Raw genomic sequence first — 12,602 nt, forward strand, 5'->3', positions numbered from 1 at the left:
ATTATTGTGAAATGTGGAACATACAATGCGGTGAGGAGACAGGGTAAGGAGCCTGTAAAATGATGAGACCTCATCCTTCTCTAAGCTGAAATCTTGTTAATGAACTCTTTACAGACTGACTTAAATTCAAAGTTTAGAGGAAGGAAAGGAAGCAAAATTTACCCATACTTATTCAATAGTCTAAAAACAGAGAATTATAATAAATCCTTACATATTATGATTTCGAATCCTAGATGCATAGCAAGCTTCTAACCCCCCTTTAAATAGAATGGCAAAGCCAATTGAAATTAAAATAGGCTAAACATCATTTCAAGAATAACTGAGCCTATATCCTAATCAAAAGTAACTGTGTTAAATATTCACAAATAAAATTTTATAGTAATGCAGAGATTCTGTCTTTTATATTTGTAAATTTTAGAGATGCAGGAACAAAAAATACTTTAAAGACAATGAAGTAAAAGACAATCTTCAAATAAAGATATTTTTCAACATACTATTATTTTTTAATTTGATGAAGTCACACAAAGTATAAGGTAATTTCCCTCAACACATTTATGTACATATTATTGCAGTGAGGATTAGAATCAGAGAGGTTTAGATTTTACTTCTGCTTTCTTTATTTACTAGTTAAGCTCCTAAGTTAAATTATTTAACCTTTCTGCACGTTTCATTACCTGTAGAGCTGAGATAATAATACCTCACTCAGAGTGCTGTTATATCATTTAAAATAAGCAACTACACAATACCTAATTGGTCACCAAGCCAATAGCACTTCCTTAGTATTTCTCAAGACTGTCCATTACTGGGGCCCCTGGGTGGCTCAGTCGGTTAAGCATCTGCCTTCGGCTCAGGCCATGATCCCAGGGTCCTGGGATTGAGCCCTGCATTGGGCTCCTGGCTCAGCGGGGAGCCTGCTTCTCCCTCTGCCTTTGTGTGCCACTCTGCCTGATCCCTCTCTTTCAAATAAATAAATAAAATCTTTAAAAAAAAAAAAAGACTGTCCATTACTCTATCCCCACTGCTTCTGTTTTAGTTCAGCTCATACCTAGAATATTACAACAGTTTCCCAGCCTCCAGTCTCAACCTCATTCTTAGCCACTTTCCACTTTGCAACTATTAAAATATAAATTTAACTATGATATTTTCAAACTTTAAACTTTCAAATCCTTCAATAACTCCCTGCTACCCTCAGGATAACATCCAATACCTCACCTCAGCCATCAGAGCCCTACAAGATTTGATCCCTCTTGTCTACTTTTATTCCATGATCTTTTCCCTTTCCCCAAATCTGTCCATACCTCACCCTAGCCATTAATAGCTTGCAGATTCCTCAAAGGTTCCAACTCTCGTTTCCAGGCCCCTGCAATATAAAACCTTCTGTTTGGTTGATTTCTACTCATCTTTCAGGTCTCTGCTGAGATGACATCTTTCCAGGAGCTGTCCATGATAGGGTTAAACATCCTACTTATATTCTTCCACACTACCCATCTTGGTAGTTATAGCACTGTATTTTAAGTATTTACTTGTCTGTTTCTGTACTCTCTCATGGCCCAAACTGTGTCTTATTCACACTTGTGTACCTAATTCCTAGGTAGCATGGCACATGCTGTCAACAAATATTGCTTTCTTTAACCTATTACTTCTTTTCCTGTCCTTATACCATTCTCATCATATTATTCCATTTCTCAGAAACCTTCAATGACTTCCTACTTCTTACCTTATCAAGTTTAAATTCCTTTGCTTGGCTTTTTTAACCCCTCATGATCTGTTCCTCATATTAAATTTCTAATCCTATTTCTAACTATGCCCCAATATGTATCCTTTTTTATGGTCTTACAAATATGACATATCTATGCCTTAGCTCATGCTGTTTCTCTCTCTTGGAATAGATGCCTTTCTTCCAACATCTCTCCACAAAAATTCTATCCATCCATATCCTCTCCTTATGAAGACATCTTTGACTCATTTTTTTTTTTATATATATATGTCAGCACGCACAGACTTAGGAGATTTTCTAACAGGAAGAGATTTTAAAAATGGACTGGTCTCTATTTTTGTTTCACATGATATGTACCTATAGTTATCTCTTATAGCACTTAGCATAGTGCTTAGCTCAGAACGAATGATCTTGCAATGCTTTGTCCCATCTAAAAAATGTATACAATCTAGGGCTATAGTTGTTTGCAATATGTAGATATTAGTGAGTTTGAGGTGACAGACTATGAAAAAGAAAATTTTAGTTTAATAGTAGTTAGAAAATGGTTAACATATTAAGTAAATAAAAGATATGTGGGGGACAGGTAGGGTTACAATGGGCCAGGATTAAGACATTTCTGTTGTTCAAACCTAGACTAGCCTAAGCTCACAGAGGTATTTTGAAAATGAAGAGTTTAGGTAGAAGACTGTTCACTGCCCGCTCATTTTTTATCACTGCAAAGTTCAGTTAACTACTCTAGTGAGATTCCCTTAAATGATATTCAGAATGTCGTGGTAAAGAAGAGGCAATCAGTTCCCTATTATTCTTTTAAAGAACATTCTCTCTCTTTTCTTTCAACTTCCTCTTGCTCTGCCTCTCCCAGTACAGTTCCTTTAAAGAATTTAAATCATTTTTTAACCTCTTTAAGGTTATGTGCATCAATGAGGTAAGTTATGTTATAAACCTTGGCAAAATGTAGAGATTGTGAGCCTTTCTAATAAACATTTTCTTTGATCTCTCTCCCCCATGCTCAACAGCTATCTGCCTAATCGTAAACCAATTTTCAAAAATAACTTGATATACAAATACATTTGTGATACTTAATATATTTTTTAGATAAAATTTGAAAACCTCTGCATCATGCCAGAATGTCCTCCTTTATTTTGCAGCAGGCCTAATGTAATCCTGACTATTGCCTAACCCGGATCATGGACACTAATAGATTTATTTCTGGAAAACTCTGACATCCAGAGAATATTTTCTAGCTATTTATGTAATCAGTGATTAGAGGTACCTTCAAAGCAATTTTTCTAATATGTAAGCTTTTTGAGGGCAGGGGCCATAGTTTATTTTTATCACTAGTGCTTATTATGGTAGGCACTCAATCAATCTCTATTGACTGAGTGAATAATTAGTACAAAGACCAGTCTCCACCCAGCAGAAGACTCATAATTTAAGATAGAAATGACACAGATAGCAGCTGTCATCATCATCATCATTAAAAATATTTATTGAATAACTAATTTTACTTGATAAGGCACTAGAGTTTATAAAAAGAATATTAACATCATTCTTTCTCCCTTTCAGGATAAAAACTCTGAAAGAATGAAAAGACTTTCATTCATACAACAAATTTTTATTGAGCACTTGCTACATACTAGCATTGTACCAGCACTGGGTATACAATGGAAAATAATGCAGACAAAAATCCCTGCCTTTGGGAGCTTAAATTTAAACGGAGGTGAATATCAATAAGCAAAATATCTATTATTTTAGTGATAAGTGCTAAGGAAAAAATTAGTATGGAATTCAGGATATGAAGTGGGAGTGTTGAAGTTTTAGATAAAATGGCTAGTGAAGTCCTCATGCAGGTAACTTTTGAATAAAAAGATGAAGGAAGAAAGTAAAGATACGACACAAGGTGATATTTCTTTTCTTTTTTTTTTAAAGATTTTATTTATCTATTTGACAGAGACACAGAGAGAGAGAGGGAACACAGCAGGGGAGTGGGAAAGGAAGAAGCAGGCTCCCAGCGGAGGAGCGGGATGTGGGACTAGATCCCAGAATGCGGGGATCATGCCCTGAGCCAAAGGCAGACACTTAACAACTGCGCTACCCAGGCGCCCCACAAGATGATATTTCTAAAACAGGGGAAGAAAGGTAAGGTGAGGAGTACTAGCGTTAACGGTGAAAGGGTAGATGTTACACTGGCCCACTTCCACATGTAGCATTGAGTATTGGGTCTCACTACCATCCTATACCAGTGCTTTGGGACTCATTGTATGCAGTATGCCTAGACAGCCCTGTGGTTTTAATTGGTAGGAGTGCTGAAGGAATTGTTTGTAGATTGAAGCAGAACCAAAAAAGCACTTAAACTAGTGTCACGTGGGAGGTCACAAAGCGCTACTTTGTGCATGCAAACGAAAGATAGAAGATGTTCTTAGGAATTATTGTAATATATAATTAGAAAAGAAAATAGCAGGCAGAATGAAGCAAGTGAATTTAAGAATCTGGAAGAGATTAATGAATGTTAAGTAAAGAGAAAGACAAAAAGGGGAGCAGCAATACAAAGGCCCAATGGTGATCTGGAAAGGTCCAAAACCAATGCAGAACAAGGTAGGGGTGTGTGTGTGTATGTGGTGTAACTTGCATTGGTGTGTTATGGATTGGATCGTTTCCCCTGCAAATTCATATGTTTAAAACCTAACACCCAGTATTCAGAATTTAACCTTATTTGGAAATAGGGTCATTGTGTATATAATTAAATATCAGGTCATACTAGAATTGTTGGGCGCCTAATCTATTGACTGGCATCCTTATAAAAAAGAACACCACATTTGAACAGACATGCCATGTGAAGATTGTGGAGTTATGCCACCACAAGCCAACAACCTATCCGAAGGTAGGAGAGGACTGGAATAGAGATCCTTCCTTAGTGCCTTCAGAGGGAACATGGCCCTGACAACACTTTAATTTCAGACTTCCGGCCCCTGGAATTGTGAGACAATCAATTTCTATTGTTCTAAGCCACACAATTTGTGATACTTAGTTACAGCAGCCCTAGGAAACTCATTTAGCACGTAAGATTATTTTAAGGTAAACACCAAAATCATCCTTGTATCACAGAAAGGGAAAGAGTGCATAAGAGTGATGTGCCTGATTGTCTTAGGGATCAGAAAGGCCTAATAGCTTGGACATCTGTAAATTGCCTTTTCGTGTTTTACCAAACCTCTCTTTTCAATGGTCGTGTTTCATTTTTGTTTTTAGAAAACTCACAAACTGCTCTGCTTAACGAATTTCAAGGCACTTCTGACCTGTGTGCTTGTAGTATCATACAAACCGTAACTGATCTGACCCTAAGAGGGCGTCACGGCTTACGGGAGGGAAAGCACCTTTTCTCAACATTGAATTTAAAGAGTTAAAAGTTGAAAGGGAAAAGCAATCTCGATTCAGCTATGCAACCTCTCTCTTCCACAGGTTGTACTGCTGACTGCGGCCCTCTCCCCTGCAGGAGTGCGGTCGTTGCTGTCTAGGGAGGGTGACCCGACTCCTCACAACTAGGAGGGGTCAGGACGATACAGGGTGAGAAGGAAAGGAAGGTTTCCTTCAGCCTCCCCCCGCAGGGCAGAGGGAAAACCAGCCGCCGCCTGGCGCGCATGCTCACTCGGGAGGGCGCCGTCCACAGAGCGCGCCCCGGCTCAGGTTTTCCCCGCAGCTGGGGAGGTGCCGGGAACCGGCCGCGGCCAGGCGGAGCGAGGAAACTCTGGCCGGCTGGCTGGGCGGGGCCGCCGCTCACTCAGCCCGACTTTCATTTTCCTGCCTCGGTAACCTTGTTCGCGCCACCGTCAAAGGGAGCAGGGCGGAGCTGTGCACAGCCCGGTAGGGTGGAGCCCGAGGGCACCCTAGTAAACGGTTTTTCAGGCGTCTCCGGGGAACGGAGGGCCGCGCCTGTGTAGGAAGAGCACGCTCCCTGAGAAAATCCTGGGGCGGTCCCTCTTCTCGACTGCCCAGACCTCTGTTTTTAAACTAGGCACATCCAAGACAGCCACTATTGCTCCCGCTAAAATTAAGAGCCCTCCCAGCGACCTCCTTCCTGCTCTGTGCCCAGCGGGCCCACAGGCTGCTTTGAAAACGGGCGTCCTCAGGTATCTTATCTACCAGAGGCGCCGGCTGCATCGCCTATACGTCCATTCCCCCTTCGTTTCACGATGTCCGCTCTGCTTCCCCACCACCTTCCCCGGTCTGAGGCGACCCAGCGTGTCCTCCGGGAAATTCCCGCCTGTGCAGCCGGGTTGTCCCGTAATGAACACCGGCCCGTGTTCCGGGTGTGGATTGGCGGGGTCGGAGAGCAAGCCGGGGCAAGCCAGACGGTAGGAGTCGGGACTCAGTACCCCCGCGCTCTGCCTTCTCCAGGCCCACCCACCGCACCTCAGGCGGTAGCCATCAAGCGGCTCCGCGGCGGCTGCAGCTGGTCCGCAAACACGCCCACCCGCACGCTCAGATTCACTTGCCTCGGGAGGTGGGGCGGGGGGAAGGGGTGGTGGCACTGAGCATGCTCCATGGAGAGGGCGGGGCCCTCCCGGGCCACGAGTCGGGGCAGGCGCTCCTCAGGCCGGCTCGGCGTCTCAGCCGCCCGCCCGCTCGGAGCCGCGCCCGCCGCAGGCTGCGCCCGCCCGCCCCGCCCCGCCCCGCCCCGCCCCCCGCCGCTCGTCCCCGCCGCGGCCGCGCCGCCTGCAGCAGCAGCAGCAGCAGCAGCTGCTCCTCCCCGGCGGCCGCCCCCCGCGGGTCCCTCCCTGGCTGCGGGAGAGACAGAGGTAGAGGGAGGACACAGCGCCGCGCGGCCCGCACCGGAGACCTTCGCTTCGCCCTGTTGGCTCCTCACCCTTTGGGAGAAACATGGGTAAGTCATCCTTCCTCCCCCGTCATCGCCTGACATTTTTCTCTTTCTCGGCGTGTTGCAGGGTGGGAAGCATTTCTCGCGCAAAGTTGCCGGATTTCTCAGATCCACGGGTGTAATACAGTGGCTCTTCCCCGGGGAGAGTCGGCGCACGCGGAACGCACGCCGGTCCCCGGGCTGGGAGGGTCCCGAGCGCGGGGTGGGGTCGGGCCGCGGGGCCAGATCGCCGCCCGTCTCTCGGGCACCTCGCTGCCGCGCCTCCCCTCCTCCATTCTTCCTGCCCGAGCCGGTGCCCGGGCACCGCGGTGCCTGCCTCGCGGGCTAGCATCCTCTGCCCCATCGGGGTTTCTCCGGAGGCCACCCGCTTCCTTTCTCCGGCGTCTGCTGGTGTGGAGGCTCGGTCGGACCGCGAGAGAGACCACTTCGTGTAACTTCCCTGTCAGGGCGACCTTTCCCCATCTTGGGGACTGTTCATCCCGAGGCGGGGAAGTGCGAGCAAGTAGTTTGTCAGGGCGATTGTACAACCTGCATGGAAATTATTTTTGATGGGGGAGAACGGACAGCCTCATAGGTTGAAAGGATGACTTGTCAGAGGCCACGAGGAACGTGAGGAAGGATGGATAGAACCGCTAGCTGTTGAATTAGTGTTGGGTGACTACAATGTGCAGTATTCCTGTGCTCAGCCCATATTTTTGGTTCCTTCTCCTGTCTACTGTACGAGGAAACGCACCATGTAACATGTTACCGAACTTACATGTAGTTATTCTTTCCCAGCTTCCGCTGCCTAAATCTACATAATCTGATTTTAGTTCCTTTGTATGTATGGTTAATCTCAAGAGATTGTTTTGGGTTAGATATTTAAAAGCAAATATATTTTCTAAAACTACATATGATTTATCTTAAAAAATTTTCATAACATATTGCTTTAATGTTAAGTTCAGTAATTACAAAAACGTCTGATGAGTTCTGTAATTAAAAGACGAATTTTTTTTAAATAGTTGCAATTTGGAATACCGTACTTCTACATGTTCGTAGTTTGCTTCCACTCCTATCATGATTTCCTCTTTTTAAAATTTGCTACTTTGGCATCTGTCAACTCGGACTTTTCCCACCCCTTGCGTGCAAGTTATTTTAAGCCTACAATGAATGTGGTTCTTTCATCTGTCAATACAGTACTCAACACGTCTAGAGTTCAGTCATGGCAACTCCGAATCTTCAAGGAAGTATCTAAATCTAGAAATGGTGTCGGTGGAGTTTACTGGAAAACAGATGCTCCAAGCTCTGTTTCAGACCTTTGGCCATATATTGGGAAGAGGCTAGTGTTGCAGGAGGAGGTGGTATGAATGAAAAATGAATCTATGGCCCTGAATTTTATTTTCAGTTCAGTTTTTTTTTCCCTTTTAATGCACTGTTGGTATGCTGAACAAATTTATGTAAAATTGGGTGACACATATGTACCTAGCTTTTCTCTAGGAGTAGAATTTTAAATAAATGTTAATACAGATTATTGGACATGTGGATTTTCCTTGAACATACAAAAATTTTCTGCTTAATTATAGGCCACAATTTTGGCCTGTAAAATACATTTACCCATGTTTCAAGGTGATCTAAAAAATCCATTTAAATAAAATTTTAACTTACATGTTGAGTCAGAATCTTTTCAGTAGAAAAAAATTCTGTTGCAATACTTATGATTAAAAATACTTAAAACAAATAAAATTATTTATTTAAAAATAATTGGTTTTCAAAATCTTGAATATTATTGCTTGATTTCAAAGAATGATCAGATAGAAACCCATCTCTCATTTGAAGCTTCTTGTATACTCTGATTAAACCAGTCTCTCCTCATAGCACTCTGTACCTTGTTGGAGGCTTTTTAGCACTTACATAATCTGTCTTATAATGGAGTTGTTTGTGTGTGTGTGTTATGCATTTAGTCATGAGTTCCAGAAGATGTAAATTATGTCTTATTAATTTTTGTGTACCCCACAGTGCTTTTCACAGAGTAGATATTCAGTAAATCTTTGGTAAATTCACTGTTGAACTTAAAGCCTATCTATTATTTTCAATTTATGAACTCGAAAGTATGGGTTCTGAACATTCAGGTTGGTAGATATTATGGAGGTTTGGAGGAATTGGGAACAGAGAGGTATAATTATGCTATGAGTATTCTTCTTGCTAAAAAAAAAAAAAAAAAAAGAAAGTTGGGTTGTCTCAGTGGTATGGGTTTTGGGATAGCCTCCTGGCAAATCATTTTCTTCTGCACTGCTGTCTTCCATGGTAAGGTGGTTTAGTGTGTGATCAGTAAGTACATGCAATAACGTAAAATTGAAAACTTGTAAAGCAGTTTCATATTCTGAGCCAAGGAAGTTATAACAATTGATACATACATAAGGGGTACCCTGATTGATGGTAGGAAAAAATCACTTTTTAAAGTCTTTCCAAGAAATAAGGTGGTTTGAAAAAAATATTCTCATGGCAGTGATTTTTCTCTGTAAGAAAGTGAGGGAAACTTCCTGTATAGTCTTATGGGCCATGGCTATAATATATATCTTATTATAAATTCAGTATATACTTAATATTTATTAAATATCAACCATGTGCAATGTATTATGGGAGGACCGAGATGAATAAGACATTCATACTTCAAGTCGCATATAACCTTCATAGGAATGATACAATACATACATAGATAGCTATAATAGAAATAAAGTGTAAGTGATATAAAAGACCTTTACATGTATTATAGATTCAGGGCACGGACAGAAGGTTTTAGAAAAATGATGTTATTTGAACCAAAGGTTGGTTGAGCTTCTGAGAGGTAGAAATGAATGGAGACTGTTAATCAGGATGGCGGTTGACAGGAGAGAAATGACACAAATGAAGATATAGAGATAGGGAACAATCAAGGAGTTTCAGGATAATTAAAGAGCCATGTTTGGCTGGAGCAAATGGTAAGATAAGAGTGAGTGACAGAGAGGAAAAACTATTTATAGGTAAAGACCAGATAATGGAGGACCTTAAATGCCAAGTTGAAGTTTTCAGACTTTGACTTCTCTATTGAGGGACAATGAAACATTTTTATGTAGTTAAGTGATGGATTACATCTGTGGTTTTGAAAAATTAATCTGTTAATTGAGTGAAGGATGGGTTAGATGAGAAAATAGAGAAGTTTGGATGAAAATGTTTACTGACCTGAACTAGGCTGTGGCAATGGGAATAGAATGTTGCAAATAAAGAACAGGATTTACTTGCCAACCAGTTGAATATAGAATCGAGAAAGGAGACATATAGTATCACCTGGGCAATAAAGAGAATGCAGAACTATTAATATATATTTAATCCATTGCAAGAGGAAACATGAATAGTCAATTTCGGACCTGATGAGTTGGACTGTTTAGTTTGTCATTTAGATTCTGTGCTCTTTGTTGATAGGGACTCTCACTAGGTTTTGAATACATTTTTAACAGTGTCTGGCACATAGTAGCCATGCAGTAAACATTTGTTGACTGAAACTAGGTAAAAAATATTTAACAGTTATTTTAACTTTTAAGAGAGGATTTGAACTAAAGATCTGGAAGTTATCCATAAATATCCTGATACGATATTTCAAGTTAGGTAGGAAGTTAAGAGGCAACAGAGAAAATTTGTCCAAGGTTAAGAATCTTGAGGAATGATCCATTGCTAGGGAAGAAGAGTAGAATGATTTGACACTGAAAGAGAAGTAGGTAGGAGTGAAAGACTAGGATTGGCATGTGGCTAGTTTCATTAAAGACTGAATGGTCAATAATGTCCATTGCTTCAGAACAGACTGGTAAGGACTGAGAAAAGGATCCACGTTGATGTGGTTTGATTAGGATATTACCCAGGATATTTTCTAAAAAGCAGCTTTAAAAGGTAGAGTAAATATGGAGGTCAATTGTAGAGGCTAACCGAGTAATGAGTAAGTGGAACTAAGAATTCACTATGTATTCATGCTATATCCCTTGACCTGTTTAAAGATCTGTAAGCATAGGTTTCTTTAAACATTTTTAAAACGTTGCACTTTACATATAATGATACATGCTATTTTCTTGCCTGACAATAATTTGTTATCTCACCATAGTGCTTCATATTTCTTTGACATACCATTTTTTATGCCATTATGTCTTAGTACAGAATACTTTTTATATTTGCAGTATTTGTCATACAGAGTGAGCTTAGAAATGTTTTTGTAATTTTACATGGCATTTTACATAAAATATACTCTTTACTGATGAATGGTTTTATCACTTTTTATTTCCTATTAGTCTTTGTGAATTTGGGATTTCTCCAGTTATATTTATGCCTCTTATTATACCCTTAATTCCTGGAGTTTTGTTTTTCTCTGTAAATATATATTAGCTTATAGAGAAATCTTTTTTTTTTTCCCCTCTTGTATTTTTAAGTCCAGGAATGGTTTCACAGATAAATGTAAAAAATAGTACTTTTACTTGTTTTTTTGTGAATTAGAGTGATAGAATTTTTTTTGTAAAGTTGTAATCAGTAAAATTTATTATTTTAAAAGAGCATAGATGACAGATTGACTAGTTCAACAGTTTTTCTTATGTTGGCATTCTATCAACATACATTAGATATAGGTCCCATATACCTATTTTCTTTTTCATATGGGAAAAGGGTTAAATTCACTATCTTTGGTAGAGTCATTCTGAAGTCTCTAGTACTACTGTATGGAAAGTTATAATAACGTTAATTAATTTTGAGAACTATAGAGTTTTAACTTTCACAGTGGAATGTTGGAGCTTCTTGGTGCCTTTGGGGAAAATAGTGTGGTTTCCCTCTTGAGATTCCAGGTCACCTGAATTTGAACTTGGCATTTCTGACATTATTGGTGGCACCAGCAGTGGCCATAAGAATTACCTAAATTTTTAATACTCAAACATCAGGAGGAGTGGAGAGGGATCCACTCCTTTGAGAACTTTGTGTTAATTTTAGATAATCAGATGTTCAGATAATTTATACTTTCCTAGACATTTAACTTGGCAAATAGTTCTTTCTTGTGGTGAGAAGAGCAATAATAAATGAAGATATCAGTAGGTTATGAAGCCTATTTTGGTTATAAAATTCTATGATTCCTTGGAACTGAGCTTTGAAGTATACTCAGTATCATTGTCTTAAATATGCTATAATCATCCTTATATAATTCATTTTTCTTTAGTGTTCAAAGGGTAATGTCTACTTGAGGCATGTCAGGGTTTGAACAACCAGTTAGCTTTGTCTAACTAGGTGGCCCAAAATACCATTATTCATACTGGCTAAGGTATGAATGCTGAATTCAAATTGCAGAGTAATGTCATTCTGTCAGTGTGTCTATTTATAAAACTTTTGTTGCTAAAACCATTCTAGGAGTTAAAAGTGAGACTTAGGATAGTGAAAAATGGAAGTGGTTAAATTGAGCTGCAGCTTACAAACTCCAAAGTACAAACTTCTAACTTTTTGTACACAAAATGAAATTTTTCCATGTGAGCTCTGTATCTGTCCTCTGCTCTAAAGGCTGTTTTTGCTTTATTTTGTCCATATTTATAACTACTATCTATATGCTATTAGTCTCTACATATGTATGTATATATATTATTAAATATATATGCTTGCATATACTATAGGCATACATACATGTAAGCATATATATTTAATAGTATAGGTTATTACATATGTTATATATAATATGTGGGCACTATGTATAATGTATGGGCTATATGTAGGCACTATATATTATACATGTATAGGCTATAATATATGTAGGCACATATATGTATGGGCTATCTTTTTATCTAGGAGATTATTAAATATTTCTACATGCATAGTTAATACAAGTTCATTCAGTTCAAAACCAAATTCATTGTGCAGTTTTTAATAATGATTAACTAGAGGGGTGATGGTTAATGTTTAACCAAAAGCCCTTCTCTCAGAAAGCCCTGATCTGTGGTGGTTGTTGATACCTGTGAATGCATAGTTGGGAAGAGACAAGCT

General features: G+C 40.0%; 1 protein-coding gene across 7 annotated transcripts in view; it reads left to right on the forward strand.

Moving 5' to 3' along the window:
- The first annotated feature begins 6,391 nt into the window (after positions 1 to 6,391).
- RAP1GDS1 (Rap1 GTPase-GDP dissociation stimulator 1) overlaps positions 6,392 to 12,602 on the forward strand; it is a 146,731-nt gene continuing 140,520 nt past the window's right edge. For 3 of the 7 annotated variants that reach the window (XM_026509687.4, XM_048211869.2, XM_048211871.2), the window contains exon 1: positions 6,409 to 6,596. In XM_026509687.4, coding sequence (XP_026365472.1) covers positions 6,593 to 6,596 — 4 coding nt within the window. In that variant the 5' untranslated portion in view covers positions 6,409 to 6,592. Of the gene's footprint in view, positions 6,597 to 12,602 lie in introns of all 7 variants that reach the window. The other 4 variants (XM_026509688.4, XM_026509686.4, XM_026509685.4 and 1 more) reach the window with 2 other exon arrangements.

Source organism: Ursus arctos, unplaced genomic scaffold (genome assembly GCF_023065955.2).
Source record: "Ursus arctos isolate Adak ecotype North America unplaced genomic scaffold, UrsArc2.0 scaffold_9, whole genome shotgun sequence".
NCBI classification, from domain to species: Eukaryota; Metazoa; Chordata; class Mammalia; order Carnivora; family Ursidae; genus Ursus; species Ursus arctos.